The sequence below is a fragment of the Pleurodeles waltl genome, chromosome 7 (assembly GCF_031143425.1).
Source record: "Pleurodeles waltl isolate 20211129_DDA chromosome 7, aPleWal1.hap1.20221129, whole genome shotgun sequence".
Classification (NCBI taxonomy): Eukaryota; Metazoa; Chordata; class Amphibia; order Caudata; family Salamandridae; genus Pleurodeles; species Pleurodeles waltl.
Window position 1 is genome coordinate 174,256,145 of NC_090446.1, and position 14,661 is coordinate 174,270,805.

At 42.8% G+C, this 14,661-nt stretch overlaps 1 protein-coding gene across 6 annotated transcripts in view; it reads left to right on the plus strand.

Annotated features, from left to right (window-relative positions):
* Nucleotides 1-14,661, plus strand: part of ELMO2 (engulfment and cell motility 2) — a 334,163-nt gene that overhangs the window by 197,307 nt on the left and 122,195 nt on the right. For 3 of the 6 annotated variants that reach the window (XM_069243482.1, XM_069243483.1, XM_069243484.1), the window contains 4 exons: nt 59-94; nt 5,220-5,270; nt 5,373-5,495; nt 5,831-5,959. In XM_069243482.1, the coding sequence (XP_069099583.1) occupies nt 59-94; nt 5,220-5,270; nt 5,373-5,495; nt 5,831-5,959 (339 nt within the window). The remainder of the gene's footprint in view (nt 1-58; nt 95-5,219; nt 5,271-5,372; nt 5,496-5,830; nt 5,960-14,661) is intronic. The other 3 variants (XM_069243485.1, XM_069243486.1, XM_069243487.1) reach the window with 1 other exon arrangement.

Consider the following 14,661-nt stretch of genomic DNA (forward strand, 5'->3'; position numbering starts at 1 on the left):
TTGCCTAACACTGCTCTCTGCTTCTGTTTGTGCTTTCAACCTTTGACTTTACGATCAGGAGAAGCCTCTTAACCCGCTTGACCTGCCTGTCAGTGTAAGTAACTTCAAGTGGGGAAATAGCAATGCTTATAACTGTCAATAGAGTTGTTATTGTCTTCTAGTATGGAATCGCAAGTATCACCCCATAAAGACTCCGTTTTTTTCTTGATTGCAAATAATACAAAATGTCCTTATGTCTTTAGAAAGCATGTGTTTAGGAACTGAAGTAAAGGTTTGTCCAAGTTTACAGTTTTTAAATTCTAGATTCTGTGAAACTTGCGACCCGATTCCTCATCTTGTGAATATTTCCACAGACATTAGACTGGATCCGTAAACGCAAAAGCAGTAGTCCTGTGCACCCATAGGTTGCTTTGTCCAGTGTTGTTCCATTTCCAAAGTGATTACTGTGGCCACATTTAAGTCCCACCCAGGCAAGTTGACATCAGGTTTTTTTCTTTCCGTGTCTTCAGACACAAATCTACTCCTCTTGTATATGATGAGTAATCTTTTTTTTTTAAACAAAATTCTATCTTTTGCTAGTGTGCGGGGGAAATGTGTTACCCCCAAAACAACAGGAACTTTTAGCGAATGTCTATGACAGATTCCTATGAAGTATGCCTATAGTGCCTGAGGTTGGATCCCAACTGCAGGACCTGTGGTTACTGTGCCCAGATGAGCGATACAGAAGCATGAGGCGAAACTCTGTCACCAAACATCGGAAGACTCTGCACCAAGACTGGTCTGAGTGGAAAAGGAGGTCCATTTCACGCTCTTGAAGAAGTCGTTCCTGCAGCAGAGACTCACTGCGGTCAAAGTCTTTGGGTAATTCTGAAAGGAACCACAAGAAGTCAGAGTGGTACTAGGCCACCTTCTGCTCTCTCGTGCTCCACGGAGAGCGCAGTTGCAGCAGTGTGCCTCCTATGGCTTGCGTTTGAAGAGCTGATTCTGAATTTGATCTTGATCTTGATGCAAGTCAAATTTCCTGGTCTGTCAATGTAGTTGCAGCAAATAGAGGCCTTTAGGGAGTCCAGTCTGCACATATTTGGCACCCTTGCAGATCCCTCTGGTGTGCATTCATCCCTCAAGCATCCACAAGGGCCTCCAGTGAAGGTCTCGCTAGAGTGCTTACTCTCTGCTTTGTCTGTGCCTCTTGAACCCACTTCAGGTTCTGCACCACCTTCGGTACAGACTTTGGTTCCAGTGCCACTCCCTGTGTGGTTTCTTTCACATTGATGCTGACACTGGAAGAGGAACAATTCCCTAGAGCGCTCTCTGACTCAGTCGGCTTCGACTCAACCTCAACTGATTCTTCACTCTGATCCTGTTGGAGTGTAGCCTATAGCCAGTCCTTCAGACTCCAATAACTCGCCTTTTCCATGCGATAGAGCTCATACTCACAATCAGCTCTTTGGATCAGATTCAGACAATAGCTACTACCATGAGGGGTACGAATTTGCCTCACAAAATGACAAGGACATTTGGGATGCAGAATTACAGGATGCCAGTGGTCTGGACACTTCCCAGGAAGCTGGGCATGTCTCTCCCACTGGTCCTACTACCGATGAGAGTGTCTATTTTACTAGGCTTATGAGTCATGCTGCAGAGGTCCTTTACCTCCAGCTCTTTACAGTGGAGGTCAGAACTAACATCCTGATGGAGGTTCTTAATCCTTGCCAGGCACCTACTGTACCTGTCTTACAATTCAATGAGGCATTAAGACATACTCTCTTAGGTACTTGGACAATGTCTTGCTCTGGGCACCAGTAAACAGACCGACAGCTTGTCGTCACAGACCAGCACAGGGCAGACTTTATAATGCACCATCCTACACCAGGCTTCCACCAGCAGAGTCAACCCTAAAGCCTTTTCCATGACTCCCCCCTGACCCATAGTCTATGCGCATGAAAATTTATGGCAAGCCATATTTTCATCAGCCAGTCTTATTTGCGCTCAGTAAGTGCCAGCTGCCTCCTAGTTCACTTCAGTCATGCTTTGTGACACGATTGGTCTAATCTTGCTGACAGCTGCAAAGGATTTACAGGCGTCTTTAGCATAAAGCACTCAGGATTGCTGGAATGCTACACAATTTGTCACAGTCTGGTCTTGTCACAACTGACTGCTTTGGCTGAGCAATGGGTATAAATGTAGTGCCACAGCTGGATGAGGGCTAGGGGCTTCTCTGACGATGTCCAGCCATCTTTAAATTGCATGCATTTTGATGGCTTTCATCTTTTTGTTGAGAAAGCAGATTCGGACCTGCAATACGTTAACAAGAGTCCGGCCACGGTGCATGTCCTGGGGCTATCATCTCCTACCAGACAATTTTCTCTGCAGTGTCGCCACTTTTGTGGTTACTCTTGGGGTTTCCAATATTAGCAGTATCAGACCCAGCTGCCAGCACAGCAGCCTGAGCAGCCATTGCATCGCCGAGGTACCCAGAAGCAACATTAAGGGCATCAAGGCAGAGTCAGATCAGTCCCCACCTCTCGACCAAACACAACCACAAAACAATTTTTGTGTGTCTTTTTTTAACACTCGGCCACCTTGCAGGAGGCAGTCTCAAACGTCTTATCCAAGGGTGGCAAGGCATCACTTCAGATGCATGGGTCCTCCAACATGTCAGGCAGAGATGCACCCTCAAATTTCTTTATACTACACACACCTACCACCCCAATCAACCCAGCTGACAGAGCGCGCTGGCCTCAGAAATAGGAACTGGGTCTTACTCCTGAATCTTTCTTGTACCACTGATGGATGGTGGCCTTAGTCCCGGAGACTGGATGGTAGCAGTGGACCTAGAGCATACATTTTTTTCATATTCCTGCCCTGTGGTCCCACAGGTATTGCTGTTCACAGTGGGGCAGGAGAAATTGCACTTGTGGTTCTCACCTTCGGTCATACCGTTGCCACTCAGGTGTTCACTAAGTTGTGGTAGGGATTGCAGCACATTTTACGAGGACAGAAGTACCAGTCTTCCAGTACCTTGACAACTAGCTAGGGAAGGCGGGCTCACTTCAGGCCATTGTACACCACCTCTAGATGAGACACCTTCCTAAAAACCTTGAGGAAATTTGCCTCCACATCAATTTGATGAGCTGTGGGTGATTAGTTTGGTGTTTCTGCCATCTATCAAGGGGATGCTAGTACAGGTCCTCACAGACCATACTACCACCATGCGATACTGGAACAAGTGGGGTCTTAGGCCCTGTTCCAGGAGGCTCTGCCCCTTTGTAAGTGGTTGACTTGCCTGGGCATTTCTGTGGTTCTGAACCACCTGGTAGGATCTCTAAACACCAGGATGGACAAACTCAGCCACGGATGCCTAACAGATCCCAAATGGTGGTTACATCTGTAGGTGGTGGAGCGCTCTTTCCAGCAATAGAGTTAACCCTGATTAAATCTTCTCGTCACCACAGAGAACACAATGTCCATATGTTTGCACGCTAGAGTTTTCATGAAGGTGCCCTCTCAGAGATTCATTCCACATAGAGTGGAGCTTGAGACTCCTGTATGCCTTTCCACAGCAACCCTTCTTGGTTTGAGAAGATCAAGACTGACAAGGTCATCTTGGTGGCTCCGTATTGGGCCATGCGATTGTAGTATGTAGAACTCATGGGCATCCGTCCTCTGATCAAGCTGCAGTTTCGAGAGAATCTACATTTACAGCAACAAGGCAGAGTCCAGCACACCGGCCTCTGCACTGTGCACCTCCATATAGGAAAAATGAGTGGCAGCAGTTAGTCTCCTTTGATCTTTCTCCTGAAGTTGCTGATGTCATTCTTGCAGCAAGGCATCCATCGACTTAATCAGTGTTTGACAGGCCCTGGGACAAATTTGTAGCTTGGTCCAGCACCTGAACTGCTTTAAGCTGGAGCATTATTTGTTTTGTCATTGGCCCAGCTAGGCCCACCGTTGGGCACTATTAAAAGCTATTTGTTGGCTGTTTTGCCTTTTTGAGTTGCCGGATCACCTTCTTTGTGTTAATTGCCTGTTGTGTTGAGATTTCTTAAAGGCTTAGAGTACGTTTTCATCTAAGCTCTTTGGGATGCCACAGTGAGATTTGAATTTGTTTGTCACTTTTCATATGTGTTACCCTATTTAAGCCAAATGCACAGCTGTCCATTACATCTCTTGACCCTCAGGTCAGCTCGTCGCATGAGTGAACTGCAGGCCCTCTCTTCCCAGTTGCCTTAAATGGCATTCTCTACAGTCAAGCTGGTGTTGGGGACTCAAGCTGAATTTCTGCCAGAGTAACACCGTTCCATGTTGAGCAGGCTATTATATTTGTGACCATATTCGTCCCGGCTCAACCCTCAAAAGAGGAGAGTCTCCGTTGTTTGGACCCTAAGTTGGTTTCTATGTTGATTGTATCAAGGACCATTGGGTGGACAATCAACTCCTTGTGGGCCTCTCAGGAGCAAAGAAGGGCAAGGAGGCACAGAAAATAACCATCTCTAGGTGGTTAGTCTGCATACAAATTTGGTATGTGTTAGCTAAAAAGCAGTCGCTGAAGGATTAAGGGTTCATTCAACTCTCACAAAGGCTGCTACTACTGCGCTAAATTGCAGAGTTCCTGTCCTGGATATATGTCTAGCTGTTATGTGGGCATCAGTGCACATGCTCACAAAGCATCCACACACAGTACATCAGGGCAAGCTTTCTTTTCAAGTTCAATTTTGGGAATGGAACATAGTCTCACGGCTAACCTTCAGACAAAATCATTTAGATTTGAATCCCAGCTCTATCACCTGCCCATGTCACATGATGCTGGAGAAATGGCTTTATCCCATTATCCTGTTCGCTCACTTACCAAGCATTCCGAGTGGCTATAGGCAACTTATTAAACAATATCTAATATATAAAATATTTCATTTATTTATTATAGTTAGTACGAATATGATTTAAAAACACAGTACTTACTCTTATCATTTTTTTTTTAGCTATTTGTTTAGAAGTTTGCCAGACCCAAGTAAACACATAGCTAAATTCAACTTATTTATATATTGGTGTGGATAGAAGCTGGGAACATCAACTTCTCCTTTTGTACCGTCTCATGAAAACTGGGAAATCGTGGGAACTGGATGCAAGACATAAATTCTGTTAAAACTGTGTAGAATTATCAGAAATCATTGAACGTCTTGATTCATTGTGTGCTATCTTTGTGTTTGGTTTCATTGCAGGAGATGGCTAATGCTTTTGCACAGAAGCACTTGAGGACAATCATTTTAAATGTAAGACTTTGAGTTGGGTGCCTAATACTGAGGTCCTTTAAAACAAGATTAGTGTTAAATGAACATATTCATTGACATCACCTAACTTGTTTTCTTACTCAGCATGTTGTCCGGGGAAATCGCCCAATCAAAACCGAGATGGCACACCAATTGTACGTGCTGCAGGTTCTTACATTTAATCTCCTGGAAGAGAGAATGATGACTAAGATGGATCCCAATGACCAGGTCAGCATGCAGGAGGGTGATTTGGGAAGATACTGCGATGTAGGTATTTTTTGCTTGAATTTTATTTGTGTATTAATGAATCCAATAATTTTCAGCTCTACCTTTTTCAAACTTAATAGGTAAATAAAATGTCTTTGTGATCAACGGGCAGATCACTGGAAAGGTTATATATGGGGAAAGAGAGGGGTGCTTTTTTGCTCTGATCTAATTTGATTCATATAAAGCAGCTTTGCTTTTTATCACTACCGGGTCTGTCCAGGGAAAGCTATTGTATGAAACTGCATATACAACTGTTTTGGGTTTAAGAGAAAATATTGTTCCTTCACTTCTCAAAGGCACAACGAGACTTCATCTTTGAGCTGAGAAGAATTGCTTTTGATGCAGAGTCAGATTCCAGTAGTGTTTCTGGAACTGAGAAACGAAAGGCCATGTACACCAAAGATTACAAGATGTTAGGATTTACTGTAAGTATCAATGTGGGCTATGCTAATCTTGACAGTAGTGATAGCCCCTGCCAGAATGATTTATTTTCAAATGAATGACAAGACTGGATATCTTGGAATATTTGTTCATATTTATGAGATACATTCTCCTTGCACCAAGGCCGACAGTGATGACAGTTGTTTTCTTTCTTGGATATTCTCTGAGCAACAGAAGAAGCAAAGGGATATATGTACTTTACATAGTAGCTGTTCTACCATCCTTGGTCTACAGTGAGTTAATTATGTTTAAGGAATCAACTTTCAGTGGCATGAGTTTAAGAAATAGTTTAAATATCCCCTTTGCCGTGAAACATTAACAACATTGTGACATGAATATGTCGCTCCACAATTTATTTTTGTTTTTGTTAAATGACAGACTTCTTAAATCTTCAAAATAGCTGTTTTCAGGTAATAGTTGTATCTGTCCTTAAGTTGTATTTAAACACCCAGTACCAATATCATGGTTGCTCTGCGTTGGCCGTATAGATCTTTTTATAATTCATCATCCTATGTAGATTGTTAATTATCCATTAAAAATGGGGTTCATGGTCAGCTGACACCCTTTTCACCTCTGTGGGCTTCTATAAACATGTTTCTGTAGCATAAAATGCTGTTTAATTTTAATGCGGTAACAGAAGAAGTTAATAATAATAAACCACAACACTATTTTTTTGCAATTTGCACTTGTGGTTGTAAATGACGACTGTATGCCAATTCTTTTCTTCTATTAATAACGTGAAAGGGACTTGTATAAATCAAATTGACCAAATCATATTGGTGGCTATTAGGAGTGTAGAGTAACCTTACTTCTAAGATGATGGTTAACCTTATTCTTGTATGACAGGAAGACTGATTGAGTTGAAATTTCCTCATACATTAGCCTATTTCAAAAGCAAATAAGAATACTCTCCTATTTGTTTGTGTTGTGACATAATGCAACATAATGCAACAGTCATAATTCATCTCCCCACATTTAGACTTCTTGATATAATTTCTTCTTACCATAGCCTCTTAGTGAGTACAAATATATGATGGCCTGTCAAACAAATACCTATTTTAGTGACTAACTTGGATTTAAATACATACCTACTAGAGTACAAAACTAACACATGTATAAATTACTTTTTCTGCTCATACATATAACAGACAGAACTGCCTGTTCTCTTATCCCTTTTCCAGTTCCTTTGAAGGCATGATTTAGACTGCCATCAAGGTGAATGGTAATATTTGTTTAGCATGAAGGGGCTTTCTAATCTCAATTCATTTGAGTTCATAAGCTCATTTTCCCTGACTAGAGCACCACTAACAAAAAAAGACAAATTATATTATCAACCAAAACCATTTCTTCTGAACTCTGCTGCATAGCTCCAGTTAATACTGGAGTGGCAGATAGTATTACCCAGGCAAAAATACCAGCCATAAGTTCACTTTTTAAGATCCAGCAAAGGCCGAGACATGATGCTTAATTAGAACTTTACATAAAATTGTCTATTCATTTTTAACATGACCTCTATATCTGCATTTACTTTGAATAGCAGTCAAGGCTCATTGGGTAAGTTCCAGGAAATATAAAGTGATTTTTTTCTTATATTTACTTGTTACAATTTATAGCGATAAGGGTAGCAATATGTCGAATTTTCTTTTTACTGGCATGTACATTAAAATACTAGTCATACATGTACAACAACAAAAAATAACCCAGCCATGTGGAAACCATAGCGGCAGACAAAGTATGGCACTTAATAATCCCTCAAGCACGTAAAAGATGCATTTTGAATAATGCATTATAGTAAATCACACATACGTCTTTGTGACTCAGCAACTGCAGTTCAGCTGTTTTTTCATCCCACCTATGCTGGGTTTTGAGAGATTTCAGTAGAATGCATTACAGATGCATGCACATCAACGTCCTTCAAAAGCATACGGATGCTCTTTGGAATATCTTTCTACATTTTGCCTTAAGACTTTGACAAGCTCTTAACCTCGTGTTTCTTTTAGGGGTATTTTAACTGGGATCGCAACTGCCTGTATTAAATAAGAAAATTGGCAAACCTAATTGTATGCTTTTTCAAAGTTATTTGGCATTTGTGTAACTGTTAGATCTGTATACCTTGAGTTATTTGATTTCTGTTGTTTCAAGAAGTGCCAGAAAAAAAAGAAGGCTGTTCCCTCTTTCAATCAACTTTTTATCCCTTTTAATTTCTAACATCTAAGACGTTACACACTTAATAGCAAGTAGAAAAACCCAAATAAGTGGAGTTTCACATGTAAAAGTGTTACACAGCAATAAAAAGGCTAAAATCACAAAAATGAGTGTGCGCACAGCTGTGCACACGTACTGTTTTCTGACATTTAAATATCTTTCTGTATTACATATGTGCAATATAATTGTTCATTTCACTTGTGGTCTTGAAAAAACCTAGATGTTTATGTATGCCCAATGTAGTGGACCAACTGTTAGCTTACATTGTTCCTCATTTATATAAAGGATAAAGAAAATTCTACTAGGATGATGGACTGATATTAGATCAAACATTTTAACTTGATCTTGATTTGAGCTGAATGGTAAACAAGACAAATACAATTAAATATCTTCGGAGAGTTATTTTGACGATTTGAAAAATTATTTCCTCTAGTAATGTAACCAAAGAGACAATGGGGTGATGTATGCAATAAAGATGTTGAAGTCTAATAACTCTGAAAGAAGCCCATAACTTACTCCAATGCTTACATTTTGCAATTCACAGGAGGTTGTACAATTGAAATTTCTCAACAATGATCTTAAGAAAATACTTACCTTGCACGATGTATGCAGTCATAAATCCATACAAAATAAAATAATTGTAAATTCCTAGGATAAAACAATAAAATGTCAACATTGTGTTACACATTGCTTGTGTAACAGGGAATGTACAGTTAATGCCACCATCTGAGACCGCATGTAATCCCAATATGTATGCCAAATCACCTTTCCACTAATGCATACAATTCAAATGCAAGGATACATATGCATCAACACGTACAGTAGCAGCTTTGCATAAGCATCTGGCTCAAATCAAAAATGTCTACTTATGTGCATTCCCTAGAAAAGCCATTCAGTGGCAATGAAATATAGGAATGTCTACATTATTCAGTGAAGCATCTGACACTGGTGCTTACAATGCAATATATTTTAGATATGCTCATGTTGAAATATGCATGCACATGCAAAGGTTATAAGTAATATACACATTCATGATTAGATAAGGATTTAAACCTTTTTGAAAGTACTTTGTCAGGTATAAATCAGGCATAACAATCAGCATGGTCTGTTATGGTGAAGCTCTTCTTACTTAAATATCCACCTCTAAGTGGTGCTGGTTGGGGGCTATAGGTGTTTGATTTGAGTTGATAGTGGGGCCTGTTAATCTTAAAGAAATTCAAAATCATTTTGAATCACATATCTGATAACCTTAGCAAAGTTTAAAATATAAGTGCAGTTTTTGCCTTAAGTGTGTGTGTGTGTGGCCATGTGTGAAGGAAATTACCTTGTGTAAATGTATTGTATCCAACCCCTATTTTCACATGGTGGGTGAGGATAAGAAGTGTGTGAAAAAAATATTATTTGTTATTTATCTGTATTTTATTTTTTTATTTCACGATTAATAACACATTTATAACTACCACTTTTCTTCAACTGTCATTGGCTTAAGTGCCTGGTTTCTGGGAATTCGATCCAGCTGTGTTTCAAACATAAGGCATTTTAAGTGACATGGCTTTGCCTTGCCTGGTTTCATAATTACAAGATGAGGCATAATTCAGGAACCCATGTAAACATAATTTAAGATTACCAGAAGTTGCTACTTATGTAAATCATCTCCAACATGTTTTCTAATTGTGATGATTTGGCTTGCTCCCTTCACATGGCAACTCTTATGCTAAATTAGGTGATATTTCAGATGAAGTTATGGTACACCTGGCCACAAGTGTTCTTTACTAAAAAAAAAAAAAAGTGCCTGTGTTACAGAAATTCCTTTGACCACAGCACAAGGTCTTGACGTGTGCTGGTTTTGTTTATAAAAAAAAAAAAACAGCATACAAGAAAAGTCTCAACGTACTGCAGTCTTTGCATTAAATTGGATATGATGCCCTAGAACACTATGTTGCCACAATCCAGTCTGAAAGAAACAAAAGAATCCAGCACTTCTGTCTTGAAAACAGGGGCAGTTCTTGGAGACTGCTAAGATTGAAGGATCAGGCAGTCAACTAAGATAACAAGATTTCTGACCACGGAAACTGGGGCAAGGCGTCCACCCTTGACTGGAAGCTGAATGTCTGTTCCTTGACAATAGAGTACTTTCACATGACCAGTACTTCAGATTTTGAGGAGTTTTAATTTTAAGAAATTAGCCAAAGTCGACTCACCTCATTGTGGTGAGAACAGAACTGGTCTCCGTTTGGTGTAGTTTGCCACTTTAGTTTAAGGTTGTCAATAAGACGTCTTTCTGATGGATACTTTTAACTGCAGATTCCTCACCATTTGAATTCCCCCAGACACCAGATGGGAAACTTTTCCAGCAATTGTTCTAGTATGCCTATAAGTCACTCCTTCGGACTCAGCAACAGCCTTATGCCACCTTCGAAAGTGACGGCCCAAAGCAGTGTATAGGCACCACCCCTGCATGTTGATGTCAGTTAACTTTTTTCTGTGCCCCTACATGCAGATCAGGTGCTTTGCTCCCAAATTGTTGATGCATCACTGACTTCCAAGACTGTTTTGTTGGTGACAATGTGCTAAGTAGCTCTGTGAAGGAAGATCACAGCCACTGACCACAAGAAACTTGGTCAGTCACGCTCCTAGTCATGGGCCCATTCTCGTTTAAAGTCATGGTCCACATCTGTATCCTCCGGTAAGACTAAAACAAAGTCAAAGGAGAAATCTTGCTGCAAACACAAGAAGACCAGGTAGGAGTTGTCTATGTATCACTTCTGAGCTAGAGAAAGATCACTAATTTGGCACACGAAAGCCCAATTACTCACAAGTAATCTGACTCCTGCCCTATTCCACAGTTGGGCCTCAGTACACCTGAATTTTCTGTGACATCCTGGACTGTGTAGCAGGTGGAGGCCTTCTGTGAGGCAGTGCTGCAGCTTTTCTAGACTATTCTTGATCCCCCAGAGTAGTTTTGGGCCCCATGGTTACGTTTGTGCCTCCAGTTGGTCTTTCAGAGGTGGGATCTTCACATGCACCAAATGCTATACTAATGGGCCTCCTTCCGTTGCCTAGTTATGCTTCTCCTCCATTGCTGAAGGGCACAAGAGTTCCAGCCGAGCCAGCCCTGACTATAGAGGTACTGTATCAGAGCAGAGTTCAGCTAGATCTTGACCATTATCTGGTTCCTGAATGACTCTCTGGCTGTGCCTCTGCCTTGTTGCCAGGCTGTTTCACACCTGTGGCATGGCACCATACTGGACCTTCAAATGTTCCACATGATGAGGATTAAGAGGACGCAGACAATATGTTCCCCCTTCACTGTACTGATGGTAGACTATATTTAGTCCTTCAGTACGTTAATGGTCTTAATACCTCACTAGAGACAGGATTGTCAGCCCTGTGAGAGACATTCTGACTTCAGTGTGGTCAAAATGCTGCTCAGGGCCGTTGGTAAGTCGCCCCATGGCTACAAACCATTGATCAGCTCCGTGTGACCAAGTATTCTTGACCCAGCTCCAGAAAGTTCTCAAGTGCTGACGTGTCAGCAAAATAACCTGAATGCCTTCCCCCGCCTCTCCTGATAAGAGAACAAAAGCACATTGTTGCACATGGCAAGAGGGTGATCTCCTGCAATCTCTGAATGAGGGTCTGTCTTTGGTTCAAATACAGTCATACCATCTGCAATATGGCAAGCAATATATCTGCCAGCCCTTCCTAAGGAGTTTTGAAATACCTCTGCACAAACAGTCCACATTGGGCAGGACATGGGCAAATAGATTTAGCGGGCCCTGCTGGACACCAAAGACTGTGTAACATGTGCTACAGGAAGTTGTGTAGTGACATCGCCGTCCCTGGATGTGCAGTAATGGTTTCTCCAGGTACATAAAAACATGCCTCCTGAGTATGCCTTGGATTGAGCTTTGGAGTGGTTTAAAGATAGCTGTGCTCTGGCTCATTCTTTGGGCTTGTTCTCATGGTCAATCCGTTTCATCAGCAATACCAGAAATTCAGGGGCTACTCCCGGGCCTGGCATGCTGCCAGAGGCAATCATCTCTGCCTGTGCAGCAGGTTGTACAGCTCTTTCGATGCTTCAGAGGGTGTGGTGGCGGCAAAGGATGTGGCCTCCAATAACAAGCCCTTTTAAAAAATCTTTTTCCTCTTCCCATTCTATGCCTCCAGGCAACTCATATTCCTGCTTCAGAAGTCAACCATGACTAGTGAGAGGCAGAATATACTTTTATTTGTCCAACTGGCATGCTGTTGCCTCTGACCAATGAGATTTGAATGTGGTCAGTCATCGTTACACCCTACTTTGTCTGTCAACTCCCACCTGTTTTCACTAAGACCTCGGCAGAACATGCCCACCAGTTCCATCAACAATACGGGACATTCATGGGCTACTCCAGGGACCTGGCTTATTGCCAGAGGTAGCCATCTCACCCCATACAGCAGACTGTACAGCCCCTCTGAAGCCCAAGGATGGCAGTTAGTGCACAAGGACAGGGGCACTAACAACAGTGCCAGTCCTAGTCTACTTCCCAAGTAGGTGTCAGGCCTCTCTGATTCTCCCTTTGGGGGTAACCTTCTCCAGAGAGGGATGCATACGCTTTTACCTTCCCAGGGGCCATGAACTTAACTTGGACCAGTGAGTCCTGCGGGTTGTCAGTCATGGTTATGCCTGTCCATTTTATCAGCACCTCCCAAGTTCATCCTAATGCCTCTAACCTTGGTTAGCTGATTTTGGACCTTTGGTTCTTGAACACCTACCTATGGAAGAAAAAGATGCTGACTTTGGTTCAAGTCCCCTCGACCCTAGGTCCTTGGTATTGGATTGTGTCCTTGGACTTGCAGGATAGGCTCATTCATGTACCCATCTTGCAGTCGACAGGCATTTCCTCTGCTTCATTATGAGGAAGGAACACTTTCAATTCAGACTTCCATTTGGCCTCGCCTTGCCCCTCCATTCCTTCCCAGAGTGGCTTACGAAGTTGATGGGAGTGTCTCGGCTTATCTTCACAGGTCTTGAGTGCACATATTTACCTCAACAAATAGGTGTTGTAGGCAGGCCTACCAGTCAGTCGCGAACTCTCTCTGCAAGACCATCTCACTCCTATCTTTCACAGGGTTGTCCATCAGTGAGCCAAAATTTCAACTTTGGCTAGTGTAGATGTTTCCATTTAAAAGGGCTCTTCTGAACACATTGGGGTATAAAGCTTTTCTGCTTCTGCATAAAATCTGTGGGCATTCAGGAAATTATCCCATCATTTTGTACTTGTTTCCGTGTTCCAGCCAGGGTGGTTCTGAGGTTCTTGGTTTCCTGGCCTAGTATATTGTATTGGTATCTCTTGCAAGTTGGTACCTGCCGGCTTTGCAGTGAAATGTCCGCCTTAGATGGGCACATCATTGTGGGGCCTAGATTCTTCAAATGAAGGATTCCAATCTTAACCTGCAGCAGGTTGTTCTCAACCACAAATACGGCTCACAGTGATGATGAATAATGTGCCTCTGGGCTGTAGAGGCTACCTGGACAAGGTCGAAATCAGAGCTCTGTAATCTCTGCTGGGGTAGAAACACCACACCAGCCTTCGGGAGATGCGTGCTATCGTGTTCTCTCAAGGCCTTTTTGCCTTCCAAGAAGGACACCTCTGTGCAAGTTCTGAAGAACAAAACAATTGACATGTGGTACTGCAACAAACACAGCGGTGTGCTGGGTAATGTGTGCTGTGTCAGGAGGCATTAATGCAGTAGTGTTGGACCTTCAGTCAATCAATCAATCAATCAATCATAGTATTTATAAAGCGCGCTATGTACCCGTTAGGGTTTCGAGGCGCTGAGGTGGGGGGGGGGGGTGGAGAGGCTGTTTAGCGGTCGAAGAGCCAGGTCTTGAGGAGCCTTCTGAATGTGAGGCGGTCCTGGGTCTGGCGTAGCGGAGTGGGGAGAGAGTTCCAGGTTTTGGCGGCGAGGAAAGAGAAGGATCTGCCGCCGGAGGTCTTGCGCTGGATTCGGGGTACGATGGCTAGGGCGAGGTTGGCGGATCGGAGTTGGCGTGTTGGGGTGTAGAAGTTGAGTCTGGTGTTGAGGTAGGAGGGTCCGGTGTTGTGAAGCGCCTTGTGAGCGTGGGTAAGGAGTTTAAAAGTGATCCTCTTGTCTACTGGGAGCCAGTGGAGTTCCCTCAGGTGTGGGGAGATGTGGCATCGGCGGGGTATGTCGAGGATCAGTCGGGCGGAGGCATTTTGGATCCGTTGGAGTCGTTTGATGTCTTTGGTAGGGATGCCTGTGTAGAGTGCGTTGCCGTAGTCAAGTCTGCTGCTGACGAGGGCCTGGGTCACCGTCTTTCTGGTTTCTGTTGGAATCCACTTGAAGATTCTGCGGAGCATACGAAGGGTGTTGAAGCAGGAGGAGGAGACGGCGCTGACCTGTTTGGACATGGTGAGGGCGGAGTCCAGGATGAAGCCGAGGTTTCTTGCGTGGTTGGCAGGGGTGGGCGGGG